This window comes from Nicotiana tomentosiformis, chromosome 7 (genome assembly GCF_000390325.3).
Source record: "Nicotiana tomentosiformis chromosome 7, ASM39032v3, whole genome shotgun sequence".
NCBI lineage: Eukaryota > Viridiplantae > Streptophyta > Magnoliopsida > Solanales > Solanaceae > Nicotiana > Nicotiana tomentosiformis.
In genome coordinates this window covers 18,744,850-18,769,690 of record NC_090818.1, presented here as the reverse complement: position 1 = coordinate 18,769,690, position 24,841 = coordinate 18,744,850, and the positions used below count along the sequence as shown (strand labels likewise).

At 39.6% G+C, this 24,841-nt stretch overlaps 1 protein-coding gene across 3 annotated transcripts; it reads right to left on the bottom strand.

Annotated features, from left to right (window-relative positions):
• Positions 1-15,872: 15,872 nt before the first annotated feature.
• LOC104114600 (agamous-like MADS-box protein AGL66) lies at positions 15,873-23,461 on the bottom strand. Of its 3 annotated transcripts, none has more exons than XM_070181367.1 (11): positions 23,240-23,461; positions 21,801-22,009; positions 18,963-19,200; positions 18,794-18,847; positions 18,675-18,693; positions 18,507-18,581; positions 17,510-17,565; positions 17,246-17,345; positions 16,988-17,035; positions 16,832-16,868; positions 15,873-16,103 (listed from the first exon to the last, which is right to left on the bottom strand). In XM_070181367.1, exons 3-11 carry the CDS (start codon positions 19,145-19,147, stop codon positions 16,090-16,092), a joined length of 588 nt encoding a protein of 195 aa, XP_070037468.1. In that variant the 5' UTR covers positions 19,148-19,200; positions 21,801-22,009; positions 23,240-23,461; the 3' UTR covers positions 15,873-16,089. The 3 variants fall into 3 exon arrangements, with proteins under 3 accessions (XP_070037468.1, XP_070037467.1, XP_070037466.1); XM_070181366.1 differs by having other exon boundaries at positions 21,801-21,991; XM_070181365.1 differs by lacking the exon at positions 21,801-22,009 and having other exon boundaries at positions 23,240-23,460.
• Positions 23,462-24,841: the final 1,380 nt, after the last annotated feature.

Genomic DNA, 24,841 nt, shown 5'->3' with positions numbered 1-24,841 from the left:
GCCGGCTTTCAAGATGAAACCAACAACTTGGCACTTGGAGCCGGAAGGCCAATTAATGATGGCACCGAGGTTCAAATCGAAGTACCCGAAATTCGAGCTAAAATATCATTGGATGTCAATTCACAAATAGCTTTGGAGGCAAATCAGCGCTCCGAACTGGAAAGAAGCATTCAGAGCGGTACTCGATCTGTAGCCCGAGATACCCAAAACGCGGGAGAAATTGGGGCCAGCTTACGTATGATCTTCGAGATGCTACAAGCCCAACAAGTAGCGATAGCTCAGCTACAGAGCCAAACTCGCGCACAAAGCAGGCCAGATTCCAATCCACTTCGGGAAGTCACCCCCAGAACAGAGCCCGCCATAGTGAAATCTAACAAGCAAGAATCGAGGACTACTCCCGGAATTACTAAATTACTCGAGGAACTCACAAAACGAGTCGAAGCCAACGACAAGAGGGTGGAAACATACAATGCAAGGGTCGATCAAATCCCGGGGGCTCCACCAATGATAAGGGGGCTTGATTCGAAAAAATTCATACAAAAGCCTTTTCCGTCGAGTGCGGCACCGAAGCCAATCCCCAAAAAATTCCGTATGCCCGAAATTCCAAAATATAACGGTACGACTGATGCTAACGAACATGTCATCTCTTACACATGTGCTATAAAAGGCAACGATTTGGAGGACGATGAGATCGAATCCGTGTTGTTAAAAAAGTTCCGGGAGACCCTCTCGAAGGGAGCGATGATCTGGTACCACAATTTACCGCCGAATTCCATCGATTCTTTTGCCATGTTAGCAGATTCGTTCGTAAAAGCACATGCTGGTGCCATAAAGGTTGCAACAAGGAAATCAAACCTCTTCAAAGTAAAGCAAAGGCAGGATGAAATGCTGAGGGAATTCGTATCCCGATTTCAAATAGAACGCATGGAATTACCCTCGGTCGCAGACGATTGGGCCGTACAAGCTTTCACCTAAGGGTTGAACGAACTAAGTTCGACAGCATCACATCGGCTGAAACAAAATTTGATCGAGTATCCAGCAATAACTTGGGCAGACATACACAACCGATATCAATCGAAAATTAGGGTCGAGGATGATCAGTTGGGAGCTCCGTACAGACCCGTTCATCAGAGCAGGACAGTTACTAAAAACCAAAAGGAGATCGACAGAGAACGAAGGTCGAACAGAGGCCGATATCGACCATACGTCGCGGATCGGGTGAACAACGGTTCAGCACGCAATGCAGTTCGTAACAATCGAAGGATTGATCGAGGACAAAGTTCTCGGGGGCTTATGAGTAAGAGTGGATTCGATAAATATGCCGATCCTATAGAATCACCTCGATTATCGGAATATAACTTCAGCGTTGGTGCATCCGCTCTCGTGTCAGCCATCGGACGCATCAAAGACACTAAATGGCCTCGACCCATGCAGACCGATCCTGCCCGAAGAAATCCCAATCAAACGTGCGAATATCATGGTATCCATGGCCACAGAACGGAAGATTGTAAGCAAATAAGGGAGGAAATAGCTCGCTTGTTTAACAAAGGGCACCTTCGGGAATTTCTAAGTGATAGGGCGAAGAACCATTTTAAAAGTAGGGATTTCAGCAAGCAAAACGAGCAAGAAGAACTGCAGCACATCATCCATATGATCATCGGAGGCATCGATACCCCTCAGGGACCAGTACTTAAACGCACTAAAACATCGACGGTGAGGGAAAAACGATCTCGGATTCAAGATTACGCACCCATGGGGACTTTGTCCTTTGACGATGAAGATGCAGAGGGGGTCATCCAACCTCATAACAACGCACTAGTAATATCCGTACTCATGAATAAAACTAAAATTAAGCGTGTGTTAATCGATCCATGTAGCTCGGCCAATATCATCCGATTGAAGGTAGTAGAGCAGCTCGGCCTACAGGATCAGATCGTACCCGCAACTCTAGTCCTGAACGGGTTCAACATGGCATGTGAAACCACCAAGGGTGAGATAATCCTACCAATAAACGTGGCCGGGACCATCCAGGAAACAAAGTTTCACGTGATCGAAGGCGATATGAGATATAACGCCCTTTTCGGAAGGCCATGGATCCACAACATGAGAGATGTGCCTTCGACCCTACACCAGGCCCTTAAATTCCCGACATCGGGAGGTGTCAAAACGGTGTACGGAGAACAGTCAGCCGCAAAGGAAATGTTCGCCGTCGACGAAGCTAAACCAATGTCCTCACTTTCGCCGATAAGAGAATCTGGCCCGGAAGGAGAACGGGACACCAAATAGCAATCATAGACATCGGCTTCGACCCAGCCAGACACCCAGAAAATCGAAGAGAATGATAACCAAAGGGTCCCTCGATCTTTGGTGATGCCCGATGACTCCGACGCCACCAAATCAACAATCGAGGAGCTAGAGCAAGTCATATTGATCGAGCACTGACCGGAGCGAAAGGTATACTTGGGAATGGGGTTGAGCCCCGAACTCAGGAAGAAACTCATTCAATTTTTTATCGATAACATCGATTGTTTTGCATGGTCTCATTTAGATATAACAGGGATCCTGCCGGACATAAAGACGCATCGGCTAAGTTTAGACCACAGGTTTAGACCGGTGAAGCAAAAGAGAAGACCCCAGTCAGAGAGAAAGCATAGATTCATAAAGGACGAGGTAACCAAGCTTCTCAAAATAGGGTCCATTCGGGAGGTGAAATATCCCGAATGGCTAGCCAACGTAGTTGTAGTCCCTAAAAAAGGGAACAAACTTAGAATGTGTGTGGACTATAAGGATTTGAACAAAGCATGCCCCAAAGATTCCTTTCCGCTGCCTAACATCGATCGCATGATTGATGCCACGGCCATCCGCGAGACCCTCACTTTTCTCGATGCCTATTCCGGGTATAATCAAATCCAGATGAACCCGGAGGACCAGGAAAAGACATCGTTTGTCACCAAATATGGAACGTATTGTTATAATGTGATGCCTTTCAGGCTAAAAAATGCAGGGGCTACTTACCAACGCCTAGTAAATAAAATGTTCGAAGAACAAATAGGAAAATCAATGAAAGTTTATATTGATGACATGTTAGTTAAATCCATGCGCGCAGAGGACCATTTGACCCATTTGCAGGAAACGTTCGAGATTTTAAGGAAATACAACATAAAGCTCAACCCCAAGAAATATGCTTTCGGGGTCGGTTCGGGCAAGTTCCTCGGCTTCATGGTATCATATCGGGGAATAGAGATTAACCCCGATAAAATCAAGGCCATCGAAGACATCATCGTTGTGGACAGCGTGAAGGCCGTACAAAAGCTAACAAGTCGGATTGCAGCCTTAAGCCGGTTCATCTCAAGATCATCTGAACGAAGTCACAAATTTTTCTCTCTACTCAAAAAGAAGAACGATTTTGCTTGGACCCCGGAGTGCCAACAAGCATTAGAGGAACTAAAGCGATATCTATCAAGCCCACCACTACTTCACACTCTAAAAATAGACGAAAAACATTTTTTGTACTTGGCGGTATCGGGAGTCGTCGTAAGCGGTGTCTTAGTTCGGGAAGAGCAAGGTATGCAATTCCCCATTTATTATACGAGTCGAACCTTAGGAGAAGCGGAAACTAGATATCCGCTCTTAGAAAAATTGGCGTTTGCACTGATAAGCACCTCAAGAAAGTTAAGGCTGTACTTTCAATGTCATCCCATATGTGTGTTAACCACTTACCCGCTTCGTAATATATTGCACAAACCCGAGTTATCAGGCCGACTGGCCAAATAGGCCGTCGAACTCAGCGGGTACGATATCGAATATCAACCCCACATGACCATCAAGTCTCAAATTTTAGTAGACTTCGTGGACGATTTCACGCCAACACTCGTACCCGAAGTCGAAAAAGAATTGTTGAAATCAAGTACATCATCGGGGGTATGGATCCTTTTTACGGACCGGGCTTCGAACGTAAAAAGGTCCGGGCTGGGCATAGTTTTGAAACCACCCACGGGTAGCACTATTAGGCAATCTATTAAAACTGTCAGGTTGACTAACAACGAGGCCGAGTATGAAGCCATGATTGCATGTCTCGAGCTAGCTAGAAACTTGGGAGCAGAAGTCATCGAAGCCAATTGCGACTCCTTGCTGGTGGTGAGTCAAGTAAACAAAACCTTCGAAGTTCGAGAAGGTAGAATGCAAAGGTATTTAGATAAACTGCTTGTCAATTTGCACCATTTCAAACAATGGACTTTACGGCATGTACCACATGAACAAAATAATGAGGTCGATGCGCTTGCGAATTTGGGGTCGTTGGTCGAGGTAGATGATTCGGGGAATGTTGTTCAACTTTCGAGATCGGTAATCGAAGAAGGTCACGCCGAAATAAATTCTACAAACTTAACCTGGGATTGGAGAAACAAGTATATTGAATACTTGGAGAGCGGAAAACTCCTATCGGACCCTAAGGATTCCAAAAAACCCTACGGACTAAAGCTGCTCGATTCACATTAGCTCCGGACGGAACACTGTACCGAAGAACGTTCGATGGACCCTTGACAGTGTGCTTGGGTCCGGGAGATACCGATTATATCCTACGGGAAGTGCACGAGGGTACTTGCGGGAATCACTCTGGAGCTGATACGTTAGTTCGAAAAATAATCAGAGCAAGATATTATTGAGTAGATATGGGCAAAGATGCGAAGGAATTTGTTCGTAAATGTGACAAATGTCAAAGGTTCGCACCGATGATCCACCAACCCGGAGAACAACTCCACTCGGTCCTATCCCCATGGCCATTCATGAAATGGGGAATGGATATCGTAGGCCCTCTGCCATCGACCCCAGGTAAAGCCAAATTCATTTTATTTATGACTGACTATTTTTCTAAATGGGTTGAAGCGCAGGCGTTCGAGAAAATAAGAGAGAAAGAAGTTATAGACTTTATCTGGGATCATATCATATGCCGATTCGGGATTCCTGCCAAAATAGTATGTGACAATGGAAAACAATTCGTTGGCAGCAAAGTAACAAGATTTCTCGAAGACCACAAAATAAGAAGGATACTATCGATCCCATACCACCCCAGTGGGAATGGGCAGGCCGAATCAACAAACAAAACTGTCATTCAAAACTTAAAGAAGAGGTTGAACGACGCTAAAGGGAGATGGAGAGAAATCCTGCCCGAAGTCCTTTGGGCATATCGGACAACGTCAAAATCCAGTACGGGGGCGACCCCATTCTCCTTAGTATATGGGTCTGAAGCATTGATACCAGTCAAAGTGGGTGAACCCAGTGCCAAATTTTGATTCGCGATGGAAGAATCAAATAATGAGGCTATGAATACAAGCCTCGAACTATCGGATGAAAGACGAGAAGCTGCTCTCGTCCAATTGGCCGCCCAAAAGCAGCGAATCGAAAGATATTATAATCGAAGATTCAAGCTCCGTCATTTCAAGCACGGGGACTTAGTGTTGAGAAAAATTACCATCAGTACCCGAAATCCGAACAAAGGAAAACTAGGACCGAATTGGAAAGGACCATATCAGGTGCTTGAGAACATCGGAAAGGGATCGTACAGGCTCGGCATTATAAACGGCAAATAACTATCAAGCAGCTGGAATGTATCACATCTAAAACGGTACTACTGCTAAGGTACAACCTTTCCATATCCGTTTATATCTCAAAACTGACCCCTGCAGAAGTCCGAACAAGGGCTAAGATGGGTCTCTCGCTAGGAAGCATGCGTTGCACTCTTTTTCCCTTAGACCGATTTTATCCCAAATGGGTTTTTCGGCAAGGTTTTTAATGAGGCAACCATTGATCGTGCAGTATTTACAACAATATCCGAGTTCTCACAAGAAAGTTATTTCACAACAACAGGGTTCCAATAGGAAAAATTATAAGAGCCAAATGGTCGAAGCGAACCATGCTCATATAGATTGGCCCGAACCCAGGCGTGTAATAACGTGCGAAGAAAGTTCTTTTCTTTATCGGCGTCTTATATCCAAAGAAAATTCCTCTATTTTGAGATTTACTATGCAATAAGAATTAAGATAAACTCGACGACTAAGCCTACGGGCTATTTTTATTTCGAGTTCGAGCAAACACTCACTCGACCATTAAGCCTATGGGCTGCATTACTTCGAGTTCGAATCATTCACTCGACTAAGCCTATGGGCTATTTTTATTTCGAGTTTGAGCAAACACTCTCTCGACCATTAAGCCTACGGGCTACATTACTTCGAGTTCGAATCATTCACTCGACTAAGCCTATGGGCTATTTTTATTTCGAGTTCGAGCAAACACTCACTCGACCATTAAGCCTATGGGCTACATTACTTCGAGTTCGAATCATTCACTCGACTAAGCCTACGGGCTATTTTTATTTCGAGTTCGAGCAAACACTCACTCAACCATTAAGCCTATGGGCTACATTACTTCGAGTTCGAATCATTCACTCAACTAAGCCTACGGGCTATTTTTATTCCGAGTTCGAGCAAACACTCACTCGACCATTAAGCCTACGGGCTATATTACTTCGAGTTCGAATCATTCACTCGACTAAGCCTACAGGCTATTTTTATTTCGAGTTCGAGCAAACACTCACTCGACCATTAAGCCTACGGGCTACATTACTTCTAGTTCGAATCATTCACTCGACTAAGCCTACGGGCTATTTTTATTTCAAGTTCGAGCAAACACTCACTCGACCATTAAGCTTATTTCGAGTTCGAGCAAACACTCACTCGACCATTAAGACTACGGGCTACATTACTTCGAGTTCGAGCTAACACTCACTCGACTATTGCGCCTACGGGCTATATTTCTTCAAGATCGAATCCTTAACAACTAATAAGCCTAAAGGGCTACATTGCCCCAAGTTTTGAGTAAGCGCTCGCTCGGTTACAGAAGCTACGAAGTCCAAACTTGATTAAATTGTTTAAATCATTGTGAAAACATTCATAAGGCGTGAATAAAGTCCTCGCCAGATAGGAAACAAAAACAGAAGCAAGTCGGCAAAAAGGGAGATGTGTCTATATACAAATTTATCTGCATGGGAGATTACAACGTAAAAACTAAGAACGAAACTTCTCGACCATGAGCAGTATCTTCTTTATTAGACTCCCCCCCATTTTCGGATCCGCTCGTGCTCTCATCGTCATCGTCATCGCCATCTGAAACCAAAGCTTCAGCATCGGCTTCGAGTTCTTTGGCCCTTTTTTATCTCTTTAGCGAGATTGAAGCCACAAGCATGGATCTCCTCGAGAGTTTCCCTTCTGGATCGGCACTTAGCAAGTTCGGCGACCCAATGCGCTCGAATATCGGCGGACTCGGCTGCCTCTCTTGCCTGGACTTGGGCAACTTCAGCATCGGCCCGATAGACGGCCACAAGCACATCCACATCGGCCTTTGCCTTTTCGGCATCGGATTCGGCCTTGGCAAGTACAGAGGCCAACCGAGCCTCAAGCTCCTCAATTCTCCTTGCTTGAACCAGGCTTTTTTCCTTCATCTTCTGAAGTTGGGTTTCGGACGATGATAACTGGGCTCGAGCAGTCTCTTTTTTGGCAGCAAAGCGGTCCATATCTTCTTTCCACCGCAAAGACTCCGTTCTTATCACATCGACCTCCTCACGAAACTTCCCGATCATCTCAATTTTTTGCTGCAGCTATGAGACCGAAATGTTAGCTATCGTTTCGGTATCAAGCCCATAGGCTTTCAAAAGCATCATTACCTGCTCAGACAAATCGGTCTGATCTCGATAAGCCTTAGCTAACTCAGCACAGAGGTCTTTTATTTCCTCATCTCTCTGCCCTAAGGAAAGTCCAAGGGAGTTCCTCTCGTCAGTAGCCCGTTGTAGATCGGTCGCGTATCGATGCAGCTCATTCTGGGATCGAGAACATTGTTCTCGATGAACTGTCGCTGCCTACAAAGAAATAATAAGCGAAGTTAACGAAAAATGAACATGAAGATAGTACCGACAAAATAGTTTTAAAAGCTCACCTGATTCAAAGCATGCCGCACTCCGTGAAAAAGATCCAATTCATCACTAGCACCGGCAACGTCCTCAATGCCGGTAAACAGGTCACGAAAGGGATATTCTTCATCATGAGGCCTGTCTAGATCGAGGGCTCCCAAAGCTTGAGCTTCCCGAATCACCCCTGCGAAAAAGCGGGAAAGGTAGGCGAATCCTCGACTGCTGCTGCCCCAAATGGCTCACCTGGAGCGTTCCCCTCGGTTCGAAGGGGTTCGAGGGGCTCTTCGATCATATCCCCTGTCGGTTGACTCCGATGAGATGCGTCTTCGATATCCGATAGTTCGGGGACTTTACCCGAATCTTTCTCCGGTATATCTTCAGTTCGAGGTGGAGCCTCATAGAGCATCATCGATCTAGCCGGCGATGAGGCATCGGTGGTTCTCTTCGTTCGGACCGCCAGAGCGCACTCATCGTTCTCTTCTTCTTCATCATCTTCATCCCTTAGACGCAGAACATATTCAACGGTCAAAGGAATGACATTCTTGTTCGGCTTACGAGCCGTCCTCTTCTTCGATTTTGGATATTCGGGAACCGAGGCTCTCTCCTTTTATTTTCCTTTACCGACTTCGGGACAGAGGCCGAAATTCCCTCTTCATTGGGCAAGGGCCTCAAAATCGCGTCTTTACCCAAACCTGCATATGGGAAACCTTAATAAAATATTTTGAAAACAGCCTCGTTCTGATCATCAAAGAGTCCGAGAAATGGGCTTACCGTGATTTTTGGCCTCCCACCGACCCTTTGACAAATCACGCCATGAGCGCTCGGCATATGTGGAGGTCGAAACAAGGGCTCGTACCCAGTTCTTGAGCTCGGGGATTGCTCCGGGCATCCAGGGAACTGCTACATCAAGAAGGAGGAGTGTCGATGAGAGAATAAATGAAAGAAGAAAATAGAAGTAACAGCAAGATCACACTTACGTTTCATATTCCCCTCCTCGGGAAAGGGCATCTTTTCAGTCGGGATCAGGTCCAAAGTCCTTACTCGAACGAACCTGCCCATCCAACCCCGGTCCCTGTCCTTGTCAATACTCGAGAACAGAGCCTTGGTAGCCCGACGCTGGAGTTTTATTAACCCCCCTCGAAAAAGTCGAGGACGGTACAATCGGATAAGATGATCGAGGGTGAACGGCATCCCCTCGATCTTGTCACATAATATCGGATCAGGATAACGATCTGCCACAAAGAAGGATGGACCTAGCCTAGGGTTACTTGGTATTGTCGACAGAAGTCAATAATAATAGAATCAAAGGGACCCAAAGTGAAAGGGTAAGTATACACATTCAAAAACCCTTTCACGTAATAAAATATTTTTTGGGAAACCTGCATATGGGAAACCTTAATAAAATATTTTGAAAACAGCCTCGTTCTGATCATCAAAGAGTCCGAGAAATGGGCTTACCGTGATTTTTGGCCTCCCACCGACCCTTTGACAAATCACGCCATGAGCGCTCGGCGTATGTGGAGGTCGAAACAAGGGATCGTACCCAGTTCTTGAGATCGAGGATTGCTCCGGCCATTCGGGAAACCGCTACATCAAGAAGAAGGGGGAGTGTCGATGAGAGAATAAATGAAAGAAGAAAATAGAAGTAACAACAAGATCACACTTACGTTTCATATTCACCTCCTCGGGAAAGGGCATCTTTTCAGTCGGGATCAGGTCCGAAGTCCTTACTCGAACAAACCTTCCCATCCAACCCCGGTCCCTGTCCTCGTCAATACTCGAGAACAGAGCCTTGGTAGCCGTACGCTGGAGTTTTATTAACCCCCCTCAAAAAATTCGAGGACGGTACAATCGGATAAGATGATCGAGGGTGAACGGCATCCCCTTGATCTTGCTCACAAAATATCGGATCAGGATAACGATCCTCCACAAAGAAGGAAGGACCTGGCCTAGGGTTACTTGGTATTGTCGACAGAAGTCAATAATAACAGAATCAAAGGGACCCAAAGTGAAAGGGTAAGTATACACATTCAAAAACTCTTTCACGTAATAAAATATTTTTTGGGAAACCTGCATATGGGAAACCTTAATAAAATATTTTGAAAACAGCCTCGTTCTGATCATCAAAGAGTCCGAAAAATAGGCTTACCGTGATTTTTGGCCTGCCACCGACCCTTTGACATATCACGCCATGAGCGCTCGACGTATGTGGAGGTCGAAACAAGGGCTCGTACCCAGTTCTTGAGATCGGGGATTGTTCTGGGCATCTAGGGTACCGCTACATCAAGAAGAAGGGGGAGTGTCGATGAGAGAATAAATGAAAGAAGAAAATAGAAGTAACAGTAAGATCACACTTACGTTTCATATTCCCCTCATCGGGAAAGGGCATCTTTTTAGTCGGGATCAGGTCTGAAGTCCTTACTCGAACGAACCTGCTCATCCAACCCCGGCCCCTGTCCTCGTCAATACTCGAGAATAGAGCCTTGGCAGCCCGACGCTGGAGTTTTATTAACCCCCCTCAAAAAAGTCGAGTACGGTACAATCGGATAAGATGATCGAGGGTGAACGACATCCCCTCAATCTTGCTCACAAAATATCGGATCAGGATAACGATCCGCCACAAAGAAGGATGGACCTGGCCTAGGGTTACTTGGTATTGTCGACAGAAGTCAATAATAACAGAATCAAAGGGACCCAAAGTGAAAGGGTAAGTATACACATTCAAAAACCCTTTCACGTAATAAAATATTTTTTGGGAAACCTGCATATGGGAAACCTTAATAAAATATTTTGAAAACAGCCTCGTTCTGATCATCAAAGAGTTCGAGAAATGGGCTTACCGTGATTTTTGGCCTCCCACCGACCCTTTGATAAATCACGCTATGAGCGCTCGACGTATGTGGAGGTCGAAACAAGGGGTGGTACCCAGTTCTTGAGATCGAGGATTGCTCCGGGCATCCAGGGAACCGCTACATCAAGAAGAAGGGGGAGTGTCGATGAGAGAATAAATGAAAGAAGAAAATAGAAGTAACAGCAAGATTACACTTACGTTTCATATTCCCCTCCTCGGGAAAGGGCATCTTTTCAGTCGGGATCAGGTTCGAAGTCTTTACTCGAACGAACCTGCCCATCCAACCCCGGTCCCTATCCTCGTCAATACTCGAGAACAGAGCCTTGGTAGCCCGACGCTGGAGTTTTATTAACCCCCCTCGAAAAATTCGAGGACGGTACAATCGGATAAGATGATCGAGGGTGAACGGCATCCCCTCGATCTTGCTCATAAAATATCGGATCAGGATAACGATCCACCACAAAAAAGGATGGACCTGGCCTAGGATTACTTGGTATTGTCGACAGAAGTCAATAATAACAGAATCAAAGGGACCCAAAGTGAAAGGGTAAGTATACACATTCAAAAACCCTTTCACGTAATAAAATATTTTTTGGGAAACTTGCATATGGGAAACCTTAATAAAATATTTTGAAAACAACCTCGTTCTGATCATCAAAGAGTCCGAGAAATGGGCTTACCGTGATTTTTGGCCTCCCACCGACCCTTTGACAAATCACTCTATGAGCGTTCAACGTATGTGGAGGTCGAAACAAGGGCTCGTACCCAGTTCTTGAGATCGGGGATTGCTTCGGGCATCCAGGGAACTGCTACATCAAGAAGAAGGGGGAGTGTCGATGAGAGAATAAATGAAAGAAGAAAATAGAAGTAACATCAAGATCACACTTACGTTTCATATTCCCCTCCTCGGGAAAGGGCATCTTTTCAATCGGGATCAGGTCCGAAGTCCTTACTTGAACGAACCTGCCCATCCAACCCCGGTCCCTGTCCTCGTCAATACTCGAGAATAGAGCCTTGGTAGCCCGACGCTAGAGTTTTATTAACCCCCCTCAAAAAAGTCGAGGACGGTACAATCGGATAAGATGATCGAGGGTGAACGGCATCCCCTCGATCTTGCTCACAAAATATCGGATCAGGATAATGATTCGCCACAAAGAAGGATGAACCTGGCCTAGGGTTACTTGGTATTATCGACAGAAGTCAATAATAACAGAATCAAAGGGACCCAAAGTGAAAGGGTAAGTATACACATTCAAAAACCCTTTCACGTAAGAAGTGATATCTTCGTCGGGCGTAGGAATTATTATTTCTTTCTCACCCCAATTGCAATCTTTCTTTAGTTGTTCGAGGTGCTTTTCGGTATCGAACACATGTACCTCGATACAGGCTCACACTGGGCAAGGATCGATGAACCTTTATCGACCTTAAAATCTGAAGTGAGGACACACGCCCCGGGAACACACTCCTCAGGTCGTGGTTCTGCCGGTGTCTCATCGGCGGCACACTGTGAAGATGAAGCTTTCTCTTTCTGAGGAATGGTTTGCGATGTTTTCGCCATTTTAGAATTCAAAGGTGGGGAGTAGAAGAAAGGGACAAAGATATGGTAGAATTAAAGAGGGATTTTTGCGGAAAGAAATCACAGATTTACTGGTAAGATGGAGAGTTCGAAGAAGAACTTGGGAAATTTGGAAGATAAAAGATGTAAAAATGGTAAAAGATAAAAGAAAGGGTTATTTATAGGTCCAAGCGATGGCAGTTCAATATCAACAGTGGCCAACCACTGCCTGACATGCGTTAAATGCCTTGAAACACTAAACCGACGGGACAGCTACCAGATGCATCATGGTTGAACCGGATGGAAACGACAGGATATAATTAGATCGAACTGTTAAAAAATCATATCGTTTCTCGCCACATTCTTTCTGAGAAACGAGGGGACTATCTGTATACAGTCGAAATAGGTTTCGGCCTTAGCACGTCCGATCGAGTTCAAACGATGATTTATCAAAGTGAGATCCCGAAGGTGGAGCAAACTATCCTCGAACCTGGGGAGGACGATCCGTGTCAAGTTCGATATCATTACCAAGCTCGAATCAAAATCTACCATGCTGATAATCCAGAGACCAACCGACATTGACCTCGAATCAATTCGAGGGCTCGAGCCAGGATCGGGCTCGAACCAAGATCATGAGTTCGAGCCGAAATCAAGCTCAAACCAAAATCGAGAGTTCTAAGCAAGATCGATCTCACAGACAAAAGCCGTTGCAATCCCACTAGAGAGAATCTTGGCAGAAATTATGAAAAAACTGACATATCATGGGTCTCCCACTGAATGTTTATTTTATTATGCTTAGAGCCAAATCTCTCCACTATAAAAGGGATTGGTTACTATTTCTGCAAGACAAGTTTTTCAGGCTTACATTGTAATAAAAGTGTTATATTCTTCTACAGTAAAGAATTGTTCATTCATATTTCTTACATTGATTCTATTTGTTGAATCGTAAGATTCTTTGTTCCTGGCAACCTTACCTATTTCAGATTCTCTCTAATCTATATTTACATTTCTATTGATCCTTACATTTTGTGTCAAGTTACGCCACATATCCTCGAAACTGCGTATAAATTCAACTCTATCCATTTTTCGGGTAAACAATAATTAATAAAAATATAAATTTAAGTTGCATACACTAAGCCTGTGACAAATACTATATAGTTAAACTTGTGGTCTTAGGTTACTTTTTTTTCTTTCGAAAGAGAAATAAAACAACAACAAAATTAGCTAGCAACCAAACTAGGGAAATGCTAGTAGGCACAAGCGCATGCAATTCAAAATGAGACTCCCTCTTAAAGGCTAAATTGGCTAAACAATTAGCTACCATATTAGCTTCCATGTAGATATGGGCGATAGAGACGAGCGGATTGATTGGCAAAATTATGGGGCACGTGAACCTATGTTCTCCTCGCAAAATTAGATATTTTATGTACATATTTTCTAAAATTGGTGTAGTATTAACTGTTGGCACCCATGCTCCAAGAGATTTGAGTGATGCACTAATTGGTTAAACGTTAAATTATTTACCAAGAAGAATATGGATCAATGCTCATTTCATATATTTTCTCCTCCTTTTTTTAGTAGTACACCAATTTACTAGAAATCTTAGATTTGTCATCGATAGAGACCACCCAGTTCCTAGAGGTTAAGTTAGTTACTATTATTTTTAAGAGGTTATCAATTATTAATATTTATCATAAGATTTACTTATAATTACTTAAAACTTCCTCGAGTACAGTTACAGATCATCAACTACTAAGACGGACAACAATATTTTATTTCTTTGTTATGTTGGATTTCTCTATTTTTCACAATTAAAACGGAATGATGAGATAATCATATTTAAGTATTGATAGTTCATTTGTTATAAAATTTCTTATAAATGGTTGATATCTGATGTTGGGATTTATGTTTTTCAATAACTAATAATTTCGTCGACATAGTGGTTAGTGTTGTGATAAGATATACATTAGTCTTTTATCCTAAAGGAATGGAGAATTTGGAGCACGATAGTTGATATACGTAGCGTATTAACTTTTGTCGTAAAATTGAACTTCTTTGTTTTATTCCAAAAATAAAATGTACATATTCGAAGACTATATAGAAAATAAAGCACTTAGCAAAATATCGTTCGTCTTTTTTAGTCTTTAAAAAAAGTTCTTACACGAGCCAAAATAGTCATTTTTATTATTTCCTTAATATTTAAGAACAGTCATTTAATTATGGTCCTAATATTTATGACTTCAAAATCAACTATATTTTGTGCACCGAAAACTTCTTTATTTGAATTGTGTGCAATACAACAGATTTGAAAAGGAAAAGTAATTTACAATTTTTAAAAAGGAAAGGAAGAGTAAGATTTGTCTTTGAATGTTTATCCCTTCATGCTTTGACTTTCATTTGTTCAATTTCAAAACAAAAAATAAAATACAAAATAAATGTATTAGATTCATTCAAATTACGTAATTGCATTGCCATCATCCTTTGTTTTTCTCTAAATTAATATTTTACAACTGAATTTTCATCACAATTACAAAGATTAATATTACAATACATAATAATTCGTAGGAACAATATTGTTGTAATGTATTAAAATGTTCACACTTTGAAATCAAATAAAAATTTAAATTATAAAATATTTATTAATTTAAACTATGTTAGAAGTTTTAATATTTTTAAAATTTTAAAATCAATTAGAATAACATATATCAATCTGTTACAAAAAAATTATAATACACATTACTTTTATTATTAACTACTTATTTCTCTAATACCTATAATTTAATTTTAAAAATTAACAAACTAACATATTAAGGCGAAAATTAAACTGTTTGACTTTCGTATTAAGAAGTCGATTGAAAAATAAAGGAGATAGTATTTCTACTTTGATCTATTTAATCAATGTAAATTCCTAAGTTTGCAGAGCTTTTTAATTTTGAACTATATCTCTATGATCTATTGTTTTAGAACATTGAGTCAAAGATATTTTATTTTAGACTTATATTCATCATTTTCATAAACTTATTTTTAATTTAATATAATCAAGCATTAGAGTATGCATTGCGCTTGAACCTATAATAATGAGTATAAAATTAAATATATATTAAGTCCAAAATTATTTAAGTTATTGAAATACAACGAGGCATTAGAGGACTTCTTCAGGGTAAAATATTTAATATTTATTTTATAATTCAAACATATTATTTAGTCTGTAATTTTTAAAATTGTGTTGTGTTCAGGCGGAAAGCGCATACCCTAAGACTAGTTATTTTAAAATGTTTGAAGAACCGTAACAGAAAATGTTTGAAGAACCGTAACAGAAAATGTTTGATCCTCAAATAATTATCATGTCATTCTTCGTTTGACGAAATAACTATTGCTTGGGAAAATAATGGAGTGCTACTTAGGAAAATCAATCATTTTGCAACCATCAGAGTGATCCTTTTCCAACTGGACAAACCAGTAATCCAAAATACCAAGAGTTATTAAAAACATAAAAAGTAAAAAGGTGAAGGGGAGCAACATGGGAAATAAATATATGAGCAAAGAAACAAAAAGGTAGAGCTGTAATGTCATACAAGAACTCTAAAAGTTGCAGTAATAGACATGCAACATTATTCATACTTTTGCTTGCCCCATTGGTGCAAGTTATTTACTAAGTTCTTAAAATAACAAATAATACAACTCCTCCTGCATAAGTTTGACACCAGGAACTGCTAAAAACTTTCATCCCTTAATTCCTACAGACAGAGAACAAAGATTAGGAAATTCTTCTGTGCAATATAATTCAGCAGAGTAACATGCAATTGTTTGATATTAAAATTAGTGGGTATAGACTTCATTGATCATATTTTGAAGGCATAAGATATAAGGGGTATAGGCACTGGTTTATCTTCTATCCAGAGCATCAAAGTAATACTACTACATATTCATCAGGGGTAAACCTGTTGCTGCGTTGAGTCTCGGGACGATAGAAACAGTACGTTGAAATCTCTAGAAGAAAGGGTCATTTCATACTAAATATTCCCCTAGAACCCCTTTTGGCTACCCCGAGCTCACGTTATATGCATAACCTGCCTTTCTCCCCCTTTTTTGCTTTGATCAGTCATAATCTGCTCTCTTATTGCCAAAATGTGCACCTACTGTATAATCTGCCACTTAAATTGGTTAACTTAGGCATTGGTAGAACTAATGCTGGAACGACCTACACACTTTGGCATTGTCGCCAACTGTATTAGATGGGTTACCCCCCAATCAGGTGGCAAACAACTTCCTGAGACTCTTCATCAAATTTTGGGTGCGAGAGACAAATATTCTTTCAAACATTTCATGTTTGCAATCTGAAAATAGTACCCTTTTCTACTTATCAGAGGTAGGCAACTTGAGGAAATAGAAGCACAAAACACTCAAAAAGATATGTACACGGAAGTTAGATACCAATTAGGATTTGAATATGAAGATCCATTACCTGCAGCAGCTGTATCCTCTGTGTTGACCGAAGCCACCTGGAAATTATAATGCTAAAAGTTATTTTCCATACAGAATTTGGGTGAAACAGGTAAGCATTCGTCCAAACACAATATAATAAAAAATGGCAATTTAGTTCAGCTTAACACTATTTTACCTCGACATTTTCATTTCTCTGGAGAACTTCACCGCCCAAGAGTTTTGCCTGGTAAGAAGAATAGAAAACATGATCATGCTGGTCTACCTCCTAAATTAACCAGATGGTACATTTTTCTTGGGGTTGGTGGGGGCTCTTGCTGCTTGATTTTGGGGGGGGGGGGGTAAGTTATGGATTGAGCTTAATTTTACTTCAGTCTCTCCCCCTAAAAATGTGCAATAGAAGTAAAAATTTACATCAGGCTTGAGTTATGCTCACTTTTAATTGTTGTATACGTTCCATAGCACTCATAAGGAACTGCTGGCATGCAACAGCTTTGTGGACCGAGTTGATACCCTCCGCTTGCGGTTCGTAGTACCTGCCCAGTGCAAGGGAAAATATCACTATTCCTTACAGAAGAAGGAAGTTTTTTTCTCCAAAAGATTAAAAGAGCTAAGAGATACATTCAGACCATAAATTTATCCCACCATTCCTAGAAGAAGAAAAGACAGGAAGGAAAGAGAAAGTGAGGAACTCCTCTACCTTATATTCTCTCGTGCTTCACTTAGTCTTTGATTGAGCTTATTAAGCTTCTCCTCGTGAGCCTAATATGGAAATACATAAAAAATATATCGCATTATGAGCTTGCAGTAATAGCAAATATAAGTTTCTACTATTGGCTGAAGGCGACCTCCTTTCTAAATATTAGCCTATTTGTAGTGACATAACCTTGGATTTAAACTATACAAAATCAACCAAAAGCTCGGAGATCTTTGGTTCCTAGGTCTCGGAAAAGCTAAATCCTGATACCTGTTAAAAATAACAATTCCCAAAAATGATGTAAAACTTCTATTACCCTCACTTCCTTTTTTCCTGCAGGTTTTAGGCTTTTAGCTAAGTTATATTCTCGTTTTTGCTGACTTGTCTGTAATGCGTAGTTAGTGGTTGGGATAACTGGTTCACTGCCAGACCGTCAGATAGAAACGAAAAGACAAAAAGAACAATGATGTGGAAGCATCACATCTTACCTCGGCACTACAGCACGTTGACCAATCATCAGCATGGGAAAATACCCAGCAAAAAGACAAAAACGATTAAAGGTCATGTAGAAAAATAACAAGCAAAAAAAGAAAAAAAAAGAGAGAAGTCATGTATCCACTCTCGTGAACTAATAAACTAAGAGCCCATTTGGACATAAAATTCTTTTTCCTTTTTTCCAAAAAAATTTCAGTTTTTTTCGAAATCAGCGTTTGTTCATAAAATTTTCAATTTTCACTTGAAGATGCATTTTGGAAATTTTCGAAAATTTGAAAAACTCCAAAAAGCTGTTTTCAAAATTTTCACTCAAATCACTAACAAAACTTCAAAAACAACCCAAACTGAAATTTATGTCCAAACACAACTCTAAATTTCAAATACCATTTTCACTTGAAAATATTTTTCACCATTTTTTGGAATTTTACAATTCTTATGTCCAAACGCCTACTAAGTAATACATAAGGAAAACACCACCTCCTGGGGAATAAATGGAGTGCATAAGGAGAATGACATACATAGCTATCTTTTCCACCATTTCTGATTCATATTTTAGCTGCGCGAGCCTCTGCGAAAAGTACTGCAACGGATAAGGCAAGTTAAGGTTAGTCGAAACTCCAAAGACTCGGCAGCAGAGGCTGACGATCAGTAACAGATCTGTAAGACTTAGAACCTGCTCATTCGGAATGGGGCTTCAACAATCATGTGGATTGGAACAAGAACCAAAAGATAGTTAGTTATAAGGAATTGGCAAAGTCTGATTCATGAATTTGGCATATGAAATAAACATACCGCCTGTGCAGTTCACCAGGCCGGTTCACAACACGGAGCATGATATCCTCAACACTATACAACCAAAGAAAATCATATTACATGCTATGTTTCAAAAAAGTAGAATATTCAAACAAAAAAGATCATTCTAGAAGTTGTATTCATAAGATTTTCTTATGAGGACATTCACCTTCCTCTGCTGGAATAGCTGGTCAATTGACCTGTTGGAGAAAACATCAAAAGAGCAACATCTGTGTCACATAAAACAGCCAACTCATTTGCCTTCTTAACAATGCTATCCTTGCGCTTTGAATAGGTTTGTTGGCGGGATGTCGAATTCTCAATTTTCTTCATCACAAGCTTATTGCGACCCATGAAAGGATGCAAACTAGAACTGGAAGTTAGATGAGTGGTTGTTCTCCGGCGAACTGAGAAATATATAAAACAACAGAAGAAGAAAAGGAAAAAGGTCAAAGCATTTAATGTGTTGACTTGCTAGTCAAATATGGTTATTGTATGATGTGTTTCCAGATTTCATTAGCCACAATTAATAGAGAATCTAATATCGAATCAGCAACAGCAAGATTTTGTGAAGAAAACAGGTTTCAGTGGTAATCCAGTTCTTTATTGCCAAATCCCGAGTCAACACTAAATTTTTTGGTGCAGCTACATACAAAGCTAACTAACTGCATCCTCACAATTAATGAACAGAATTCTGTGGGCTGTAACCTGCCGAGTGGAAATTAGGTACTTTATTTTGTTCTTTTTCTCTATATATTGTTTTCTTCTTTTTAGAAAAATGAATGAAATTAATAAAAATAATCTCCAGTCTTCCCTGTTCTCAGTACTTATTTACTATCACTTAATTTCCCCACCTTATAAATCTGGAGAACGAATACTTATTCTGAAAAGAATTTATTTGCAGTCCTGCTAGCTTCTTAAATTATTAAACCCAGCATCTACGCAACTTAAGAAACCAACAGTTAGTACCATTCATCCAGCTGCATGCTAGACAACTATTCATCAGAACAGACATGACTATATACTACGTTTGTGAACACTATAGTTCTTCAGTTGATCACCGCAATCCTAAAACGAAGCTTCATTCTCTATTCTCCTTGCACTCCCCTATAGCCACGGACATGATACACGAGTGGTTTACACAATAGAGACATGGACAATTAAAAGCCTACTTCTTGGAAACGCTCAAACTTATTCTTGCAGGTAGTGATATTAGGCAAGTCCTATTTATTAGCATTCCTAGCATTTCAAAGGCTATATGATATAAGTTCAACATGTAGGAGAATTTATATTTTGATATCTCAAGATAAGTATAACGGTGTATGGAAAGATATCATTAACTAGACAAAACTAAAATAATACCTCGCTGAACCAAATTATCGAATCCCACTAAAGAGTAAGCCTATAGCCTTGAACCATAAGAGAAATTAAGATTTACAGTTAATGATGAAACACGACATAGTTAGAAGAAAAAATAAGTCATATCACTTGGCTGATTGACTTTCTTTCCTCTCGTCTATCAGCTTTACCCTTGACCTAACTATAAAATTTATGTTCACAGCTTCCGGGAAAGAATCTGATATCCATATAATCAGGCCTTCATAGTCCTATTCAAATTATAGCTCCAAACTTTCTCGTGGGCCGTGGCACCTTTGATCCTGATACCCTACAATCAACTCATACTGAATGGTGAAACCCATATTCTTCTCGTTTAATTAGTCATAAGTGAAAAGAACAGCCATAGTTTCATCGAGTCCATAGGTTGACATTATGCGATTTAGATTATTGAATGTGAACTGAGAAAGTCATAAAAGTCAGCAAACATCGACCTTTACAAACGCACTACTCAACTACCTGAGGTTGCAAGCATCCATCATCTTTCCCAAATAGAGTTATATTAAACCCCTTCTTAAAAGCAATAACACAAATGTCTTTTGCATTGCAGTACACAAAAGTCTTTCCACTGTATCATATTTAACGTTGTTTGGCACGGTACCCGTTCCACTACTGGCCGCCAAACCTAGCATTTTCTCAGGCATTTCCTGCACTGCTGTCAAACCATTTGACTGTCGGAGGATGTCTTTCCTTTCACTCCTTCCCATGTGGTGATAAATGTTTCTACATGGTAATTCCACTTACTTGGCAACAGTTAAACACATGATCTACCGGAAACACTTTCCCGACCTCTAGAAAAGTTATTATTTGTCTCGCATGTTTGTCTTACTTTTTTCATAAGACGGAAAGAGCATATAAGAATTCTGTTAAACTTTTGTTACCTTTATCCAAAAAAAATTAAAATAAACAAATGTCAGTATCTCAACACAATTGCCTGTTAAAATTAGTAAAATTTTCTTTTAATTTTTATTTTTTAAAACTGTCTCTCTTTTCCGCATTCTTATTACTATATGCATTAAATTTCCCCAGATTCTTCCTAAGTTTTCAAACATCTCCTCTTTTTCCAGTATCAACCACAGGTTTCTTGTTAGACACACACCAAATTGATTTCAAAATCCTCAACCATAGGTGATATACATACATACCCTTGACAATCTGTGTGTCTGGTTTCTATTTTTAGTGTCTAGGAAATTAGATGGGTATACCAGGAAGAAAAGATCTAGATTATGAAGAAGAAGAACATTTATCAGGACCAGATATTTTAATGGCTAGTATTACAATCATGACCAAGGATACTTATCGGGAGCTTCACCTTCCGCAGCATATAAAAAGTGACCCTTCTGACGTTGACTAATGGAGAAAGTTCGTGAAGCACAGATATATACCAAACACATGCTTTTGAGGTAAGCAAATAATTGGTCATATACCACATGGAATGTTCAAAACCAAGAATTCTTCACTTTTAATTGGCCGTATATGAAAAAGACAAGCATAGAGTTTCATACAGTAATGCGGCGAGCACCTAAAAGAAATATTTGGACCTTTGTCCAAATATAGTTATGTAAAAAGCAATGATCATTAAAATTGCAATAACTCAAATTTGTCTACCCACCGTAGGATATTTGTCGTTTTGTTGCATGAAACCAGCTCCATTACTGGCTACCAAAGCCAGCATCTTCTAAGGCATTTCTGCCCTGCAATCAAGCCAGTTGGCTGCATGTCTTTCCTCTCCATCCTTTCCATGTGACATTAATGTTTAGACAGCGCAATTCCAGTTTTTTGGTAATATAACAGCTGATCCGCCTGAAACAATCTCAACCTCTATGACAGTTTATATGTTTAGCACGTTTCTTTTTTATAAGACAACAAGAAAAAATTGAGACTCTTTCAGTATCTTAAGAACAATTGCGTGCTTAAATTAATACATCTCTCCTTTTGTTTTGATTCTCTCGTTTCCCCATTCGTCTCATTCCATGCATTAAATTGCCCCAGATACTTCCCAAGGCTCTCCTGTCCTTCCATTATCATCAACTTGTTTGTTTTGATCTCTCTTTACCGTATTCTTCTTATTAAATTTCCCCGATACTTTCCCAAAGCTTCAAATAGCTCCCATCACTTTCCATTATATCATGAAAAAGTTTTTTTGTCGTTTTTATTCTCTCTTTTCCACATTCGCCTTACTCCACGAATTGTCCTGGGTACTTCCCAACATTTCAAAGATCTCCCACCACTTTTCATTGTCATCAATAAGTATCTCGTTTGTTTTGATTTTCTCTTTTCTGCATCCGTCATACTCCAGCATTAAATTGCCCCGGATACTCCCAATGTTACAAAGAGCTCCCATCACCTTACATTATCATCACAAGTTTCTTGTTTGTTTTGATTCTTTCTTTTTATTTTTTCTCTCTTTTCTGCATTCATCTTACTCGACATATTAAATTCCCCCGGATTCTCCAACAAGAGTTCAAGGAGCTCCCATCACTTCCCATTATTATCAAGAAGTTTCTTGTTAGACACACATACACAAATTTGATCGCAAGACCCCATCAAACATAGATGCAATGCATCCATTCCCTTGACAAGATTAATTTTCACCCACCATACACAGATATTTTGTGTGGCTATAAATCATTGAATAAAGGTAAATTATTTTCAAATATGGAAAGGGGTGATTCTTTTGGGCACGGACTAAAAAGGAAATAGGTTCACATAAATTAAAACGAAGGAAGTATAATGAATGAGAACGACAATAAACAGGACCAAAAACATTTCATGGCTAGTATTCACCAACATGACCAAGTACATTAATCAAAAACCTCACTTATCTGCAGCATATAGAAAAACACCCTTCTGAGTTCTTGACTAAACGAGAAAACACATTTATAATGTATTTGAGGTAACACTGATAATAATGATTTTCAAATTTCAACCATAAATTTTCCTTCTTGCATGGGGACGAAAGGGGAAACAAAATTGAAGCAATAAATTAGTAATGAACTATGCAAATAGCAATAAAACGAAGAAGGAGGGTAAGTAGAAAAGCATATATACCAGGAAAATCAGTTGATAACTGCTTCTGATTAACAATGGCGATGAATGTAACCTATAAAATCAGAAACAAATTAGGAAAGGCCAACTTGGGAGGAAGTTGTGACATCTTAGATCGATCAGACTCATCAAAACCAAAGAGGCAGAGTTTGTCATTCTTCATCTGTCGCACTGCACGTGTGCCCCACAGGGAGCTTCTGAAAAAGACAGCTAATCCTGTATCTTCTAATCTGACTAACTGAGGACTGCTGAGTCACAGTTTTAAGTGTGGGATATAGTAATTCTTTTTTCAAAGAATAACTATAATATTTAATTTTTCTTAGTTATTATACGTTACAAATGGCCAAGCTAAAAAATCAATTTATTTTGAAAAGTATTTTTTTTTGTGTTTGGCTAACAAATCTGAAAAGTATTTTTGAGCAATAATTTATATTTGGTCAAGCTTTTCAAAAAATGCTTTTAAGTATCAAATTACAAATAAAGACATGAATAGATTTACTTAATAGTTAATATTATAAGTAAATAAATAATCTCAAAAATTTATTATTAAAAATAATAATTAAATATTTTTATTTTATTTAAGTAAAATCTGAAATAAAATTTAAAAATACTTTAATTCTTTTAAGATGATTTAAATATATTAAAAAATTATTCAATAATATAAAAATATTTGCTCTTGAAGTTACTATATATTAAAAAGTTATCCTAAAAATAAGAAAAAATACCTATACATTAATATCGTAAGTATTAAGTTTAAAATAAGTAAGTTATTTTGGTATATCTGTATTTTGTTAAGAGTATTTTTTGGTAAGAAGAAAAGTCAAAATTGTTTCTGCTTCTGCTTGTGCTTCTCGAGAGAAGCTATTTTTTTATACTTCTCCGAAACTGCTCCCGCTTCTTCTCAAAAGCACCCCCCTCAAAGTTTGGCCAAACACCGTAAGTTGAGAGAAAAAGTACTTTTAAAAAAAAATACTTTTGATCTTTGGAGAAGTATGACCAAACATGCTATAAGTTTCAAGTAGTCGCAATTGTAAGAATTTACATTTCAATTTTTTCTTTTTTTTTTGTCCGATCCAGTTTGCACCTAATTAATTCTACGGGATACATGTTACCTCCCAACAGCAACAAGTATCAGGTAACTCTAATCTATCGAGGCTTGATTCGTGGACCATACTATTGGGTGCATATTTTAATTTTGAAATTCACGAAAGAAACGTATTCCGACGATTAATATCATAATGATTATATCATTTTGGAGATTGACGCAACCAATGATTACGATTTAATCTCACCATTTTTGGTGCAAGATTTCTCAATTTAAGTTATTTATATTCTGATCTTCTATCTTCTATTCTTTACTGTTGATAGATCCACCTAATCCCAAAAATTTAAAAGAAAAGGAACGAAAACAACAACAACAAAAAAAGTATCATACCAGCATTCTACTTAATGTAATTGTTGTTTAAGAAAATTGAGAAAGCAAGGTATGCTCATACAAAGATTTGCTGGTAGTGAGTTGCTTAATACTTTTATGGAATGATCCAGAAAGCTCCTTAAATTTTGTATTTTCGCTATCTTAATCTTTAAAATTCCACATTGAACATG

Coding starts and splice junctions, on each gene's coding strand:
- LOC104114600 (XM_070181367.1), bottom strand. CDS start 19,147: ATGGGTCGCAATAAGCTTGTGATGAAGAAAATTGAGAATTCGACATCC. Junction 17,566..18,506: donor TAGCTATGTATGTCATTCTC/CTTATGCACTCC, acceptor TATTAGGCTCAC/GAGGAGAAGCTTAATAAGCT. Junction 17,346..17,509: donor GAAGCACGAGAGAATATAAG/GTAGAGGAGTTC, acceptor TGCACTGGGCAG/GTACTACGAACCGCAAGCGG.